This window comes from Strix aluco, chromosome 3 (genome assembly GCF_031877795.1).
Source record: "Strix aluco isolate bStrAlu1 chromosome 3, bStrAlu1.hap1, whole genome shotgun sequence".
In the NCBI taxonomy this organism is placed as follows: Eukaryota; Metazoa; Chordata; class Aves; order Strigiformes; family Strigidae; genus Strix; species Strix aluco.
The window spans coordinates 110,510,241-110,528,693 of record NC_133933.1 but is presented as its reverse complement, the minus strand read 5'-3'; the positions used below and the strand labels follow the sequence as shown (position 1 = coordinate 110,528,693).

The 18,453-nt window shown below is 42.0% G+C and overlaps 1 protein-coding gene across 3 annotated transcripts in view; it reads right to left on the bottom strand.

The window, feature by feature from the left end:
* Positions 1-12,094, bottom strand: part of TDRP (testis development related protein) — a 28,818-nt gene extending 16,724 nt beyond the window's left edge. For all 3 annotated transcript variants that reach the window (XM_074819953.1, XM_074819954.1, XM_074819956.1), the window contains exon 1: positions 11,599-12,094. In XM_074819953.1, the coding sequence (XP_074676054.1) occupies positions 11,599-11,721 (123 nt within the window). In that variant the 5' untranslated portion in view covers positions 11,722-12,094. The remainder of the gene's footprint in view (positions 1-11,598) is intronic.
* Between the last annotated feature and the right edge of the window lie 6,359 nt (positions 12,095-18,453).

Here is an 18,453-nt window from a genome sequence, read left to right as displayed (position 1 = left end):
AATAGTAACTGTACGTGGAAATACAGTGATTTGTAGATAGATAGCTTTACTTGTTGGGGCAGAACACAAAGTCAGGAACTTCTATTATCATCCCAAATGAGAATATTACTTCCTGTGGATCTTAACAAGTGATTTACCTTCCGGATTTCAGTTAGCCGTCTTTAACACAGGAGGGTATTATTCTAGATGGTGTATGAAAAATGACAAGGTTAAGATTTGTGTAGTACTCTAAAATGAAATTCAATTACTTTTTCCCTTTTTCTTTTTTTTCCTTTCTTCCCTTTTAATAGAATCACTGGCAAGGTTTTAAATGGAAATGCCACACACATACCATTTCAGAAGTTTCCTTGTTTTTCCTCAATACTCTTAACTCTCAAACTTTTGGATGAGGTTTCAAAGCCTTAGACTTGATGGCATCTATGCTTGGACACAGGGTAAGAGCTAGATAATACTTCATCTGATTTGTCCAAATTTTACCAAAAAGAAAAACAAACAAAAAACAAGAACTAGAAAAGCCTCAAGGGGAAATATGGTAAGAGAAGAGATTATCTCAGACATCCAGAGCTGGCAGAACTACCAGTTTCAACAACCAACAATACTGTCTCCAGAACCAACAAGACACTGTTAGTACCTTCCAAAGAAATAACACTCATTTTATCATTTTAATTCTTCCAGCTCTCCAAATATCTTAAGAAGGATAATAAAAATACGAAAATGCATAAAGAGACTTCATGCTCTACTACAGAGAAAAGATGGAAGCATGAAGGCATACAGCATCTAGCAAGCCAGAGCACAAGGAAGCAAGAGTGCGAAGCAGCCTTCACAGTTCAAGCTTTTAGGGGAAAACAGAGATGCAGTGAGCACCTCATGTGGCCAGGGAGTCAGCACAACAAAATGTGAATACCATTGCTGATAAAAGACGTTATTCACAATAAACAGTAGACAAAAAGGGTGTTTATTTGCTTCCTTAAAAGTGTGACTGTTTCTGTGTTAATACAGTGCTACTACTCACGGACATACAAGGTGCTACCTCATAAGGAATGAGACAGTAGTTTGCAGTAACTGTGGTCATGCCGCGGAGGCTGATGGTAGGAAGACAACACAAAGTTAAAAGATACAAAATACAAAGATTAAAAGATATGAAACCCTCGGGAAAGCAACTGGTGAGAATTCAGTACCTAAAATACATTTTTTGGGGTGGAAGACCTATCAAGCATCCATAGTATCTTTTCAAGATACACTGCCTGAGAAAAGGAGACTTGGACCACTGCGCTTATGATGTCCAGCCATACATACATCCCACGTGCTCACAGTAACTCTTGATTGAAACTGGCCAGTGCGTTTGGATTCATCAGTCTCAAAGAGACTAGATTTCAAAATATTCTGTGGAAAAGCCATTGCTAGGGAAAGCAGACACAAGCAGACTAATGCCCCACATCAGGAAGGGAGCATGAAGGAGCACATGTGGGTGTTCAGTGCCAGCCATGGCCCACATTGCAGGGAGGAAACTGTGCACTGTGCAGTAGGGATGGGTTGTGTATTGAGGAAAAAAAAAAAAAAAAAAAAAAGGCAGAGGGAAAGAAGAGAGGGAGGGAGTGGAAGTAGACCAGTGCCACCACTGGGAAGAGCTGTGGAGAAAGACAAGAAGTGGTATACAAGCCATCTTCACTTATCACCCACAGAATAATTTGCAGTTTTTAGTGATACACATTAGTACACCCTCTTCTGATATTTATTCTCTACTTTTGTTACTGTTCAGAGATGAGAGAGCCTACAATTTGGTTTTTCACATTTTCTTTAGGGGACGATCTACTGTATAGCTACATGTAAAGAGTGAAGATGAGCTTTCGATATCATGCTCCGTAACACATGCTGATACTGAACACTTACAAATTATTTCAGTGTATTTTTATCTGGGCGGTTTACAGTTACAACAATTCATTTTTTACTTCAATTTAAAAGACAAATGCGGACCATATTATAGTATTTAGTAACTGATAGGTGACTGAATGCTAACGCTAGTGAGAAATGCTGATCAGCAACTTGAATAGCCTTCCAGTTCTGGCAGGGGAAGGTTGGTATGCACAGTGTGTTTTCATAAGGAAACAAGTGCCCTTTTGTTGGACATACTGCAAACCGTAAGGTACTCAAGGGATTAATTCAACTAACACACAAACCTTTTTGTACAGAGATCAAAATTGTAATCTACTTCCCTCAGCTTCCTTTGTGGTAAAGTAATTAATTAGTCTCTTTAGATCATTCACTTTCATAGTTCAGGCCAAGATGAATAACACTGGACATCAAAGAGTTAAGGCAAATAATAGCATCACCTGACCCTGCATGCCCTTCTTTTGCTCTAGTACATAAAATGGTGTATTATCGATTTTCTCTACCAGTTGTGGAACCTTCCTATCGTACACACTAGCTGTCAAAGCTGAGCGCATGTAAGAGTAAACAAGTTATTATTAAGAGTAGGACCTTTTGGTGCAAATTCTCACCCTTCTACTGACCTATTACTTCCCCTCTGCTTATCATCACATCTCATCAAGGACTGAGTGTAATTTGAAGTCTAGGTTATCATGCCTGTAAGTGCAAATTAGATTATGAACCACAAATGTAAGTGGAAAAAAACCCAAAACAAACACCACCTCAAGAGATACACTCCAGGGTAGAATTTAACACAATTCCCAGTATTCCACAAACCCCACTAAATAATTTAGTGATGGGATAGGGGAAAGTTAAAAAAAAATTTTTTTAAAAATCACTCAGGAAATCACAAACCTGAAAGTTAACCTCTGAAGTTGGAAAGATTCCCAAAACACTGATTACAAACCAAACAGTTGAACAATTGTATATACACAGCCTGACCAGAAACAGCACAGATTTGGAAGAGAAGATCACACTGACAGATCACCATCTTAAAATACAGCTAACAAAACAAACCGATTCCTTGGGTTTGAGTAGGGTCTTGCTATAACGTCAAATGAAACAAGACTAAAGCAATTACCAGCAGAAGTAGGGAGGTGATAGTCCCCCTGTACTCTGCACCGGTGAGGCCACACCTTGAGTACTGTGCCCAGTTCTGGGCACCTCAATATGAGAGGGATATCGAGGTGCTGGAGCAAGTGCAGAGGAGGGCAGCAAAGCTGGTGAAGGGCCTGGAGAACAAATCCTATGAGGAGTGATTGAAGGAGCTGGGACTGTTCAGTTTGAGGAAGAGAAGGCTGAGGGGAGACCTCATCACTCTCTACACCTACCTGAAAGGACACTGTGGAGAGATTGATGCTGGTCTCTTCTCACAGGTGATTAGTGACAGAACAAGGGGGAACGGCTTTAAACTCCAACAGGGGAGGTTTAGACTGGACATTAGGAAAAAATTTTTCACAGAAAGAGTGGTCAGAGAGTGGAATAGGCTGCCCAGGGAGGTGGTGGAGTCACCATCCCTGGATGTGTTTAAGGGTCGTTTAGATGAGATGCTGGGGGATATGGTGTAGGGGAGAACTTTGTAGAGTAGGGCTGATGATGGAGTAGGGCTCGATCCCAAGGGTCTTTTCCAACCTGAATGATTCTATGATTAATGCAAAAGTCACTCTGCTTATCTAATTTTAGAACTGAATCAAAAACAATGCAAAATGTACTCAAACATAGGTAAGAAGAAACTTATCAGCAGAAGATCAGTGGTATTGGGCCTCATTTTCTTTGCTGCACCTATAATATACACCAGAAAAATTCAGTGTGTGGATATATGCTTTCTGAGTCAGGAAACTGTTGAGACAAGTGATCAAATGTAAATAGGCACTGAAACGACTACACTATTTTCAACATATTCTTTTAACACGGCTGAAAAATAAAGCTGAACTGTACCTGAACACTCATACAAAACTGAACATGCCCTTTAAGGAAAAACGAGGTTTGCAATTTTAACAAATAAAGGATGCTTTACTCAGTCATACATAGCTTTCTTCTGGGACACGAGGCTATGTGTTCAGCAGACATAACTCCCGTGCTGAACCATGAATCGTCTCTGTTCCTTTCTGGCAGAGGTAGCCAAGATTGAGGTTAAGATCATTTCATTAGTCTTGTCCATATTTCATCTACTGCGAGATCTCAGTCTTCCATTTGTATGTCCCTAAAGCAAGTGAGTGAACCAAACTAGCCATCTGGGCAGATGGTGTAAGTTGAAAATTTCCTATTACTATCTCCAATGAAAAATATTAACCTAGGCATTCTTGAAGTCTGTTCATGCTCAAGAGTAATTCAGTATTTTAAACTCATTTTTCTCTTCTATAAAAAAATACTTTTCCACTCCAGAATGCTCACGACACTTAGAAGAACATCTGTATTATCACAATACACTATTTTAAATGCCACTGCATCTAAATAGTGACAGTGACTCCTATCCTGCAAGTTTCCTCTGTCAGTCTTTGGCAAAACTTGAAAATACTTTGTCCATAAAGAAAAGGAAAATGTAAAATTTAAGTATGTTAAAGAACTGTACTTTTATCTTGGGATATATTTAATAGACAATACTGATCTTGAAACATTCTCCTAAAATACAATTCATCAGACCATTTCTAGAGGAACTTATTTCACTCCACTATTAAAAAGTCCAGATGACTATTTCAGATAGACAACCCACCCAATGTATTTAAAAATGCTTCCATCTTCTAGGCCCCAGTCTTTCATAACTACCTATTATTTACCAGACCAACCGAAAGATGAAAAACAGTTTTCCTATGCTCTCAGCTTTCAAATTATTAATACTGAATAAATTAAAATTAAGATGATGCTCTTTCCTTCAGCATCCACAGCTCTCAAGAACTTGTTTAGCATTTTCACAAACTCTGTTTCATTCAACCACTTCAGTTACTGCTTCACATTCCATTACATTTTAAAATAGAGTATCTAAATTATTTCCATATTTTTACTGTCAATTGATATAAATGGCCAAATGAACTGGAGAAAATTAATTTCAGAATGTAAGTATTTACATAAGAATGTTTTTGTAGTCCTGCATTTTCTTGGCATTACAAAGAGAAACATCAGAACACCAGATTCCTATGCTCTCTGTTTTTACATCAATACATGAGGTTATTCTATTAATTGTTCACATTATTGTGCATCTGTAGTAAGTGGTTATAATACATCTTACTCAGACTTTGCTTCTCTGAAATATTTTTGGAAGAATGTTATTAAAGATGCAACACCTTAAAAATATTAAAAAAGCTCAGCTCATTAAGAATTTAGTTTTGCCCAATTTATAATATCGCAAATATGCTTCAAGAAATCGAAACAGCTGTATTAAGATCAAAATACCATCAGTGTCAAAGCTGAAACAAATAATCAATTTTACTTCAATTGCTTCAACGATTCAAATATTCCAGTGAAGTTTTCAATTTTGATGAAATTTCTGACTGAAAATCTGTCAATTATTTTTAACAACTTATCCATACTAGAAGTTTTTTCCGATCCAGAAAACAAACCAATGGATGCTAATTCAAAAGACAGTAGCTGACATACAATTTCTATTCAGTCGTGGTGTTTGCAATTAAATTATGTATCTTTAAGAAAGCTCTTGCATGAGTAGTGGCAATATTTTTGTAGTATAGTTTCTGCAAAACAGGTTGAACGCATTATTTTTGGTTATAGTGTTCACCAGCACATGCACTGCTTCCTTCTGACACGTGGCTTTTATCAGCACTTGTGGTGTTCACACAGACCCGTCCTGGAGCTCCTCACAAAGAACCAGTGGCAAAACTTGTTGGAAATGTACCTCTGACGATGACAGAACTCAAAAGATAGTCTACCTGGTAAAGTGTTCAGTAACTTCTAATAACTCCACTTATGTTATGGATGTCCCCACACAATCTGGCAAACAGTTTCTATAAAAGTTGAGGAAAAAAATTATAAGCCTATTTTTCCAGCGAAAAATTAGTTAGATTAAAATGATTAATTCTTTCTTAAAAAGCAATGTATTTCAGTTTGTATATTAATGGTAGCAAGGCCAGCACTGCTAGGAGAGTATGGCTCCAGAAACGTTGCAAAACCCCATAAAGATACAACAAATAACTTACGGAAAGTGCATCTCAAGCAGTGATGTGGTGGAGAAGATAGTGAGTTTGTGAATCAGTGAAAGGGGGTAATTCTGTGTTAGGTTGGAGGGGAGGAAGACAGACAAGTCTGCTGGCAAACGGAGGCTATCAGAGCCGATAAAGCAGAACTGGCTCAAGGAAAGATACAACAAGTGATAAAAATGACAAACCAGGGAGAGGAAGGGGATGTACCAAGAAAAACCTTGAAAGCAAGGACAGAGATCTGAATGTAAATGTCCTGAAACAAAGGAGGTCAGCTGAAGAAATGGAAACCTAAGGATGAGGACTTAAATGTTATGCCACAAGCAACAACATTAATATCAGCAATGGCATTTGCAGGGACTATGGGATGGGGAAACTCAGCGTAGATATTAGAAGCTGCAGAGGAAGTAATCACCATCAGGGTGGGAAGTGAGGGTCTGCACAAGAATGTCAGCCGTCTAGACAGAAAGAAAAAAAAAATAATTAAAAAAAAAGCAGATCTGGACTTCATGGAGGAAACAGCAGTAAAGTACTGGACACAAATTCTCTTTTGCACAATAGATAAAAACCACTGACAACCTTCAGCTTACAGGCTTGACTTAAAGATAGATACTGATGTTATCTACAGTGGGAGACCAACCAGACAGTATGTGCTTTGTAGGACTTCTAACAGTCAGAATAGACCAACAGAGAGGGGGGAAGAGGTGAGAAGCAGATCTGATCCAGGTCAACTGTGTAAAGACGACAGTATAAATCAGAAAATGAAGCACCTCAGCAATGACAGGGATTAAAGAAAAAAAGAAAGCCTAAAGCCCCAAAAGACACTGTCAGCTCTGCAGAGCTCCAGGAAGACTGTGAGAAAGAAACAGGACCCGCTCAAGAAACTGCTGAAAGATGAATGTAACAAGGAGGAGGAAAAGCAAGAAAGGCAGGCCAAGGAAGGGCTCAGGAAAGTCTTTGCTGTCAGTCCCACAATCTAATGTTCAAGAATGATGACAGAATACAGGTGATGGATTTTAGCCAGAAAAATGTCACTGAAATGTCACAAGAACTCTGATGAAAGGAAAAAAACAGGCTAGCAGAGAGGAGAAGGTATGAAGGAATTATAAGAGTACTGCAGGCAAAGTCTGAGACACACTGAAATGATCAGAAAGTGAAGGAAAGGCATTAGCTGGATTAACATTGACTGCTTTATTTTTTAATTAAAAAATACCCTTATTCAACATATTAGTAGAACATAAGAAATGCTGCTCAGCTCCCACCCATTCCTGCAGGGCCTGCCTGAGTTCAACTCATTCCAAGATGAAAGCCAGTATTAAAACTGCACCAGAGACTTAAACATCTTCATTAAAAAAGATAACTAAAATTCTGTATAGCCAACTTTAAAACATCCAGTGAGCAAGTCTAAACAAAATTCAGCATAAAACGTGTTTTTGCACATATTCTCTTTGAACATAACAGAAAAATACCATTGGGGAGAACAGATCAAGGCTGCGGATCTGAAATATTTTTACATGAAAGATAAAGCTTCAGAAGATAATATAGGTCAGCCTGACACCCATCCAGTACCCTAATATATAGATGTATTTTAAAGTCAAGCGCCATTTTATATCAGTTATATGCGATATTGACATAGCATTGACATCTCTGGGGACTGATTAGATGATAGTGGGATTGAATCAAGGAGAACTTAGCACAACTGCCAAAACATTGCCTTCTAGAAGTCAAAACCCAACATTTTTCCCTTTCCAAAAATGTAACTACAGTTGGACACATAATGACTATATTACAAACTGAATGCAAGTTTGGCATGCATCACTGTACATTTCTAGCATATTTTGAGAGACACACAAAAAGCACGTTAATTTCATTTTACACATGTGTACGTACTGTTTAGGTTTGTTGTTGCCTTCATGTATTAATTGTAACTTCAGCCAATAAAGCACCTTCATTGCATAAATTAAAAAAAATTATGCTTCAAAGCATAAATTAAAATTAACTTCTAAGATTCAGTCTAAAACTGTCTGGTCTAAAAAAAATATACAATAATCCAGACATTTATTTACACGAGTACTGTTTCAAAATTTACTTGTCTTTCTTATCTCAGGAAACAGCTTACTATTTTAAGTAAGTGTTAACAATTCAAAGTACTTGAACGTATGCAGAAACTTCTGCTAAGAAGTGGCCAGAGGCTGACAATTCCCTCCCATTGCAATTTTCATGTTCTAAAATTTGTTTTTGTTCTCCCCTGGAACAAAATCAAACCATTCTGTATTCCACAAAACCAGAACTGTCAAAAGTTCTCTTTTTAGATCAGACTGTTTTTCTATTTAAGAACTACAAACTTCTACAAATTCAAATGTCTGCTTGTTTAAGCCCAGCTCAGGCTTCCGTATCTAAACAGGATGATTAAAATTTCTGTAGAGTAACAAATGTTTTTTGGGTTTTCATTTAAACTTATAGTAGCCTAATTCTTTGTTGCTGTCTGCTACTGCAATGTCCTAATTATTAGGTTGCACAGTGAGAACTCCTTCACTCTTTCTCAGCTTTGAAGAAACAACATATAGCACCAACATTTCATTACACTGGAACGCTTTCAACCTGGTCTGTTTTAGTGACACAGATGTGACTAGCAATTTCTTTTCTTTGAAGTAAAGTTTCAGCATTATTTATAGCATAAATGGTAGAAGCTTAAGGATTTTCTTTCCGCTTGCCCATTAAAAATGAAAATAAAGACAAAAGATAGTTGGGGAAAATAACATATCATAAATCAAAGTCAAAATGTGATGACGACGATTCATCTTCTCTTTTACCAAATGACGTATCAGAAAAGAGCCTTGAGGAAATTAAATGTAACGCTGGGCTTTCTTAATTTACTAAAAAGCACTCCAACAAATTATCTGGATTTTGGCCCCCAAGACAGAAAATCAGGGAGGTCTTGCATTCTCTTCTTCTTGATGAGGTAATCCTTGATTCACAGCTTAAGCAGGCTGTACCGTTACAACTTAAACAGAGCAGAGGCTGAGGAAGACCGAGACTTTCTCATGCACAGCTAAGGTACCAAGAGGACTGCCCCCGTAACTCCTCCAAGCTCTCGTGGTGCTACTGTCCTCTAAAGTCAGGAGTTTGGGCGATGCAGGTCATGATGCAGCAGTAGCAAAGTACAGGTCATCACCAAATCCCCCTATGCATTACTGGATTTCACTCCCTGGCAATCATATTATTGGGAACAAAACCAAGTTCTGACAAAACATCAAAAATGTCAAAAACTAAAAGCAAGGCCCTCAAACTCTATCAGCTATAACAACCTGAATGAGCATGTTCAGTTACCTCACGCTTTCTCCTTGACACCTGTCTAAGCCGTGTTCTAGACATACTGTACCTATGGCTGACGTAGAAGCTGCCTTTGATAGATCATGAAAATTACAATGTTAATCAGGTGGTCATAGTTTTCCTTTTAGTGTGTCCTTCCTTAAAGTGTACATAAACTCTAAAACAACTACACATAAATGGTTTTTTGGGGGTTGGTTTGTTTTTTCTCCGGTTGCCAAATCATCTTGATTTTAAGAGGCAAAAGCCTGTGGTCTTCACTCCAACTTCTGTGCCACGCTATGCTACTTCCTTGCTAGCTTTTCTGAATCCTTTATCTTCAAGAATATTACATTTAGTGCCTTAGAATCATTTATTTTTCCCCTGCCACCTCCAACACCAAAAAAGCATCTTTTATTCCAGTGCCATTGGTAATAAGCATTGTGGGAGTTGGAAAGGAATTTTCTTAAAATTGATGAAAATGGTAAACCATTTGCACCAGAAATCACTGTCATCACCATTATTTATACCTTGAGACCACCACTAATGGAACAGAAGCTCAGCATAGTAAAGACAATTGGACAGGGCAAAAACCCCACCAAATAAACGAAAAAAACCCTGCCAACCTCTGTTGGTAAAGTAGAGGATTGGGAGAACTGTCAGGACAGAAGTCTGAAGAATCATCTTCTGACTAGGAGGCTAAGGTCAGGAGCCTCAGAGGGGGTTTGGAGCATTTGTGGTAGAGAAGAGAAGCAGTGAATAGTCAGTAGCATTTACTGGAAGCTTTCAGTGACCTTTGGTGTTCAAGGAGGGTTTCTGCAGGTAAGCAAGTCTAGGAGGGCTGTGGATAGAACAAGCCAGCAGCTTAGTGAAAACAGCAGAAGTTTCCAAGCACCTGAGGATAGGAACTGTAGGAGGGAGAGGTTAGATGTTGTATGAGACTTTGTGGGAGATACTTCAGGTCACCTCCAACACCACACTCCCCCTTCATCCCCTGCAGGGTGTCTCCAAAATGAGTATCTGTTCTTCCTCTCCCACAGAAGATCCTATTCATCCATATTAATCTTCACAGCTGCTGTCAAACAAGTAGCAAGAGCTAAGGCTCTTCTCTTCACTATGCAGGGGAAAGGACAAGGCAAGGCTCAACTGGGGAGCAGACTGGGGATTTTGGCTGCTGGACGATGGAGGAAATAACTGCTGCAGTTGCAAGTACTGCTACTACTTTCTTCAGCAGGAGCCATGCATGTTGACAACCTACAGCAGTTATCAACCAGAAACTCAAGCAGAAGGTAGATTATCAAGATACACTCTAGCTCTTCCAGCAAGGTAGGCAAGACAGCCATAGGGCAGGAAGTTGGGTGGGTTTTTGTACCTTCTTTCAAATACAAACCTCACCTGTCTGCAGCCCTGGGCAACTGCTTGCTTTAGATATGCAGGTCTCCTGCAACATCTCATACAACATCTAAAGATACTCTGTGGTCACAGCAGATCAGTTCAGCAACAAAGCCATATCGGCCAGCGTAACAGGCTTCTGAACTGGATCGATGCCTAATTGTTATCAAGTTTTTGAAAGCAAGTCAACAAACATTCTTTTAGCTGTTTTGCCCAATGCTCAACTGATACCCTTCCCTTCAGGTTGCAGTTGTTAGGCGACCAGTACTTTGAGGTCACTGCTGGTGTTTAACTCATCATTTAATAATAAAAGCTTTCAAACAAGATTGTGGCTATTCAGTAACAGCCGACTACCATTATTGAAACTATAGAAAAAGCAGTCCTGCCAAAACGTCAGTGCTCTACACAAACGCGCACATCCGCAAATGAAGATTACGTTCTTACAAATCACTGTTTATTGTGCTTAACGGATGGGTTGCAGTGCCCCTGCCCAGGGCTGGGAGAGAAAGTACCCTGCGGTATGAAGCCACTGGAATGAAGGACAGCAAGTCCCAGCAATGCCGGAGGCCGGCGGCTGGAGGAAAACAGGGGAGGACAGACCGGCCAGCACCCCGAAAAACTGGGTGACAGCTGCACGCCCCGCGCAAACACCCCCTTCTCCGACCACGGCCAGCCTGCCGGCACATCCAGGGGCGAGAAAAGTGATTACTCATGCCGCCGGAGAGGAGGGGAGCGGGAGCAGGGCGCGGGGCCGAGCCTCACGACCCCTCCCCGGGCCCCGCGGGGCTTCCCCGCCGCCCGCCGCCGGGCTCCGCGCTCCTACCTGGGGGGCCGCGAAGGCAGCGGCGGCGCAGGCGGCGGCCGGCGGCGGGCCGCGGGGACGCGTCTCCTCCTCCTCGGGCGAGTCGTCCAGCAGAACTTTGCTGCTCTTGTTGAGCTTCCACATGGCGGGCGCGGGGGTGGCGGCTCCCGCCTCTCTTCGTCCCGGCAGCGAGAGGGCCGAAGCGGGAGCGGGAGCTGCCTCCGCAGCCCCGGCCGGGGCGGCTGGGCTCGGCTGGGCTGGGCACGGCTGTCACCCCGCCGGGGGCTCCCGGGGCGGGAGGGAGGAGCGCTGCCTGGCGGTGCCGGGAGCCCGCCCCCCGCGACCGCCTCGCCTCGCCTCGCCTCGCCTCGCCCGCCGGCCTGCTGGCGGCCCCGGCCCGCTGCCCCGGCCCCGCAGCCCCGCCGCCCCGCCTGGCGGCTGAGGCAGCCGGCTGTGAGGCGGGTCCCGCCCGCGGCGGCGGGAAGGCGGGCAGGGGGCGGGGGCGACGCTTCCCCGCTGCGCGGCTCCTCACCTGCCGCCGCTCCCCGCCGGAGCCGCCGCCGCCCGCAGCCGCCGCGCCGCCGCTGCCATGTTTGCGGAGGCGGGGGCACGAGGCGGGGGGGGGGGGGGCTTTCTCGTCACCACGGCAACCGGCGCGGCGCCGGCCGCGCTCTGACAGCGCCGGCCGCCGCCCGCCCGGCCGGGCCCCGGGGCGAGGGTCGGCCCTCCCGCACGGCCGGCGGGAGCTGGCGGTAGGTACCCCCGGCCTCGCCCCGCGGGGAAAGGGCCCCCACAGCCTTCCGCCGGCACCGGAGGGGCCCCCAGCGACAAGGCCCCTCCGAGGGCCCGGCCAGGTCCCTCAGAAGAGGGGCCGGCGGGTGTTGGGGCGGGTGCGGGCGGTGCTGCCCAGGCAGTCTGGGCAACGCGGGGCACTTCGAGGTGGAGTCGGGCCTGTCCGTGGCGCCGGGGGGAACGGACCGGCATCACCTCAGGTGGTCCCGGGGTACCCACCCACCCGTGTACCCGCCGGCCCCTCTCCCCCACGGCCCAGCCGGGGTGCTGCCCCTCGGAAGGGCAGATCCCGCCGCACGCCTTCCCCTTCCCGCCTCCCTCGGGCCGCCGAGCCCTGCAGCCTGGCGCGTCCGGCTGCAGCCCAGTGAGTGCCAGTAGCTCCCGGTTCGATGGCTGAATGATCCAGATTTAACCCCGTGCGTACCAGCTGGCATGCTTGATAGTTCTTAGTTTCAAACAGACATGCTACCATACTTTTCCATAAAAATCCCCACCCAGGCACTCATTTATCCATTATTTTGGATTGTGAATTAGATGTCCAAAGAACCATGAAAGTATCCTAAAAAGCCATTTTGGGTTGTTCTGCTTGCTTAACAGTACTGTGATTTTTCTCTTGAAAGGCCGTAACCCTCAAGGATCCCTCATGGAAGACTTGCAAGTCTTGCTTTGACCACCTGATCTCTTTGGGGGCCAAGCAGCAGCAATTAGGCAGCAGCAATGCTTTGCTGAGGGTGTTTTTGGCTGCAATGTGCTCCTACCTGCTTAGCCAGAAAAGGGCTCACCCTGGGGCTTGAACGGCAGCTCCCGCGGCCGGTCGCTCCATGTGCTGCCCATGCGTAGCGTAAGGAGAGTTGCTTTAACTCCCCATCAGCGGCGTATGAACACCCACAGAGCCAAGGTTTACAAATCAATGAAAAACCACACTTTTTCTGTCATAAAACATCTTTATCCGTAAGAGCTAACTTCAGAGGCATCATGGTTTTAACTATAATCTCACTTTTGTACTAAGAATTTCTGTAATGATTTAGGAATGCCATGTAGCTAACTATAATTTATTACCTAACTGCACAAAAGACACATTCACTTCACTTGAACATGAAATCACAGAATTTATACCAGTGCAGTTTTAGCCCTCTTGTCTTGAAAATGAACTTCGCAAAATGATATTGATGTGCAATAAAGCAAGTATACAAGTGTTTGAAGGACTGGAAAAGCCTTAAGTTTTACAATAAATTTCCAAACAAAATCTTCATCTCATTTCAATCCCTTCTTTTGCAGGACTAGAAGCTACTAAGAAGCAAAGCACAGAATTCCCTTTCACATCTTGCGTTAATATTAACCAAATCTCAAGAGGGCAGGAGACAAAACACATTCTCAGTTATTAAAGACAGATCAGGTTTATCATGGGTTTCCTCTAGAAGGCCAGGTCAATTTATAACCAGCTCTTTAACCTCTCACGCCTTCAAGTTTATAAACAAAAATATACAGTAGGCAGAGCTGGATGTTTCTAATTTTCATTGATGCATCTTCGGGTAGCTTTAAGTAGTAAACAACCATTTCATTTGATTTGAGTTCTGTATTTAGACCCTTGAAAAGATCGAATAAGTTATTTATCACCATGTGACCCTATTTTAAACCAGTGCCTTCCTTATGCTATTTTTCTTACAGTTATCTGAAACAGCAGCTCTACCATTAGGCTTAAATCCTGCAAATACTCATGATCCTGCTCAGTTTTGGTCTCATGAAGAAATCCACACAGCATTCCCAATACACACAAATAGAGTTAACTACACGTCTTTGGTCTTTTTTAGTTTTATTGAGGTGTTGGGGTTTTTTTTTTTTCCTTAGGTTTTCTCTTAAAATTTTGGACTTTGGTGGGAAATCCTGGCTTTACTTTGGTCACTGAAAATCAATCCAACTGGACTTCAGAGAGGTGAGAATTTCAGTCCAGATTTTCTGTTTTTCTTGAAGACCCCAAGGCATGGTTGAGCACTATCTATTTTTTCTTCTAAAAAGAATATTATTTTCTGCTGATCTGTTCTACAGACTTTGTGCTTACAAATGTATTATTTCCTTTTAAAATTAATTATAAGCATCTAATCAAAAGATTCTTCAGAGTGAGAAGCTGACATTCACATCCTGGAACTGGCTAGGATGAAAAAGAATACAAAACACTGAAATACAATGTTTCTTCCTCCAAACAACTACATTGTCATGTTTCCCTAAGTTGTATGCAGGGGAAGGCTGTGAAATCCTGTTGAAGAAGCTTCTTTCATGGTATTTAAAATGTTATGAACATCTTTATAAATATCATTATGAGGAAAAATTGATGATTTTGCTTTTGTACACTGGTCCTGTCTCCCTTAAGGGACACGCACAAACAAAGCAGGGAAAAAAAAGTGAGAGAAGTAACAGAAAATGCAGCCTTTTTCTCTGACTCCCATGGAAGACTGAGCTGTTTTGAAAGCAAAGCCAGACAACATGGTTTTAGCAGCCATGATCTGGCAAAACATTACACTACTGAAAAACTTGTTTCTCCTTTGCTGTTTTACTCCAGGCTCTCACCCAGGGGAGAAAGGGGTGGAGAGACTAAACCAGGCTGTCAGAAGACTGAAAGCAAAATGCAAAAGGTGGGAAAGAGCAGTAAAGAGCTGATCCCCTGTGTCACAGTAAGTAACTGTATGACTCTTGATGGCTTTAGCGTACTCCATGCTGTAGGCCCTTTGGATATCGCCATGCTCTCAGGTACATGCACAATGGTTTCAGGTACTGTATCTATCCCGATAGCTCTCAGGGTTTGCCTTTCAAATCCCCGTTGCTATTCATGGCCTCTCATCACCCTTCACTTGTCAGACTAACCTTGATGTGGCTGCCAGTTCTGAAAAGTTTGCAAGCCGTGCAGAGTGAACACAGCTGCAGTGCTGCTGCAGAAGCAAAAAGAATCCCAGGGACAGTGAGCCACGTTGTGTTGAAGGCCACACATCCACCACTGCTGCTGCTACCACCGGCAACCTTCTCAGCTGCACTTGGCACTCAGAGTGTTTAACCAAGCTGTTGGAGACTATTGCCAGCAAGATGAGGTTCACCACTTCCCAGCTGTGTTAGGCACGCACCACGAGCATTAGAGAGACATCCTTCTCCTGCAGTGGCCCACTGTTAGACATTTTATGGTGAAAACTGTCTTCACGGCACTGTGCCAGAACATAGCACAGGCGCTAGAGTATCGGTATATCCTTTCCTGGATTCCTACCCCCTTTTAGAAGCAAGTGTTTTTCTCTTTCTGGAAGCTGATAGTGCCTAGACTGGAATTCATCTCATGAAATTTTAAATGCCTAGATGTCTAATCTCAGTTATTCTCCCTTTCTAATTGGTGAAGACAAATACTGTGTGTTTTTGCCTTTTTCATCTTAGCTTTCTTAGGTGTTTATAGGCATCTAGCTAAAACTGTACCAAAGTTCGCAAAAATAAGCAATGCCAGCGCTACATCTTCCAAACTGCAGAAGGGGAGGAAGTTTCAGCAACTAGCAAGAACAGAGTCCAGGGACAGCAAGACTTTCTAGTTCGTGTTTTCCCCCATACTTTCTAGCAGTTCCCTAGCAATACTTTAAGCTAAAACATGTGTAATATGTATGAGAGAATACATATTGTGTGATACGATACTCAACTTTTATGAATATGAATTCTGGATGATTACAGTATGTGAGTTCTGCAAGTCATCACAATGTCCAAGCTCATTCAAATAAAATACTTATATTTCAGTCTTCTATACACATGCATTTATTACAGAAAAGCTGGTTTAGAGCAATTTGAAGAAGGTTGCATTTTACTTTTTTGGAACTTAAGTGTAATTCCCAACTAAAGCAAATTGTAAAACATAGCAGTTTTAGGAGCCAGAAGACACCCCCAAATGGTCTAACCTTATTTTCTAAACTTTTATATGACTATTTTAAGCCTTACCAATAGAAAAGTGAGGTCCAGCCCTGTAAAGGGAAGGAAATCTTTTGTCTCTAGCCAAACTCCATTCCTATTGATAACAAAACCAATTTGATTTAAAATACTGACATGTATAGGAAAGCTGTTTGTGGCTTGGCATATAACTTAGTCAGTGTGGCACTTTGTCCAAAGAAAATGTGTGAAAGAGAAAAGCAAAATACTTCTGGAAAATACACTTATTAAAAAAAACTTGACAGCTGGTTGAATCAACTGGAAGTCAGTTCAAGAAATACCAAGAGTCTTAGAGGAAGCAGATTTAGTGTGTGCAAATGCATGCTAAATTAATTTATACTCTGTCATTGCGATTTATTATAGAGATTTTATGTCCCCAGGGATGACATAGCAAAAATAGAAGGCCAGAACTGATGACAAAGACTGTTAGACATGGAAAAATACTCTTACAAAGATAGATGAATACTATGCTCTAAACCAGAAATAAATAAGAGGAAACGGAATAAGCATACACAGAAAAAGACTGGAAAGGTAGAGACACCTAATAGAATTGCCTCTTCTCATTAGATATAAACAAGGAGGCATCCATTTAGTTGAAAGGTAATGCATCTATAACTGAAAAAGGAAATAGATATTTTTCAACTGTGTAATTGCACACTGTGTGAACTCATTTCCAAAGAATGTCATTGAAGCAGGATTCAAGAAACAGGAAGTTTATGAGGATAACAAGAACATCAGGTAACACAAGTAAAACCAAAAAAGCTAATATGATGTATAAGGCTCAGATTTCAGGGAATATGCTAATTTCCACAAGCTAGATGTTAATAACAAAGCTTTATGAGAATATATTCCATTATTTCCTACTGCAGGATTTCTTGCTGTAATGTAAGTCAAATTGGCAGTGACCTCTACTGGAAATATAATATTATATAAAGCATATCACTGCCTAACCTCTCTGGTCTTACATTTCTGTTATTTTCTACAAGTCTTTTTCAACAATTTTTCCTAGGCACAAAAGGGTTAAAATAAAATGACCTGAAACAGTGCTGTTCTCTCCAATACATACATTGGATAGACATGCACTCAGAAGATTGCAAGTGCTAAAATGTCATTGTCTTCAGGAAACAAATGTCATAATCTGAGGTGGGTGCAGTTCTCCATTTTTTGAGGTATGTTGTATGCTGTATTATGTTGGTCAGAAACATTTTTTCAAGAAATCTAGTGCTTTTACAATTTTGAATTACCAAAAGCTAATGAAAATGAAAAATTCCAAGACTAACTTTTGAATATTGAAACCACAGGGTACAGTGCTCATGAGAGAGATTGCCCAGACTCACTCAAGAATAGTAAATGTAATCAAACATGCATCATCCTCTAGACTACTCGGTGATCTGCTTTGCAGGAGAAGTAGTAACGAGTTAAACCTAAAGAAACCTCCCCAGCATTTTATTTAAAACAACTGTAAAACTTTGCTTGGAAATTCAGGTCATCTTTGCCTGGTGAACTGATGATCTCAGCCTGAAATATTCTCATGGATATATCAGCGTTCCAAACAGGCAAAGCTCTTTTAGTGCAGATGGGGCCTTCTGTTTTGTAGTTCCACTGTTATCTGAGCAAAACAAATTCTATTGGGGAAAAAAAAGGGGACTGATTTGCCTACACACAGCTATCTACCAGTGCAGCTGCTCTGGCCATGAATGGCATCTCTGCACTACAGGGATGCCAGGCTATAGCAGAGATGGCCTCAGTTTTCTTTGGAGACCCAATTCTTACCTGCAGTTTTGGTCCAAATTTACAGCACAAGGACTCAGGATTGCGAAGCTCACCTCCATGTTCTATCCTTCCTCAGAATATTGTGAAGTCATTTCTCACAAAAAATATCTGAAAAAACAGACAGAAGAAAGTGATTGGCAAAGAAAAATACTCCAGAAACATTCCAGTTCAATGCTTCTTTTGCTGGATGACATCAGCAGTGGAAAGATAGCAAAGGAAACTACTCAGTGTGGAAGGAGAATCTCAAGGCACCGGCATATGACTCTCCTGGGGCCAATTATTCTGCAAGTATTTCTCAGTGGTGCAGTGAGCACATAAGCTCTCACTAGACCATGCAGAAAGGAGCTAAAAGGTTTTAATTAAGTC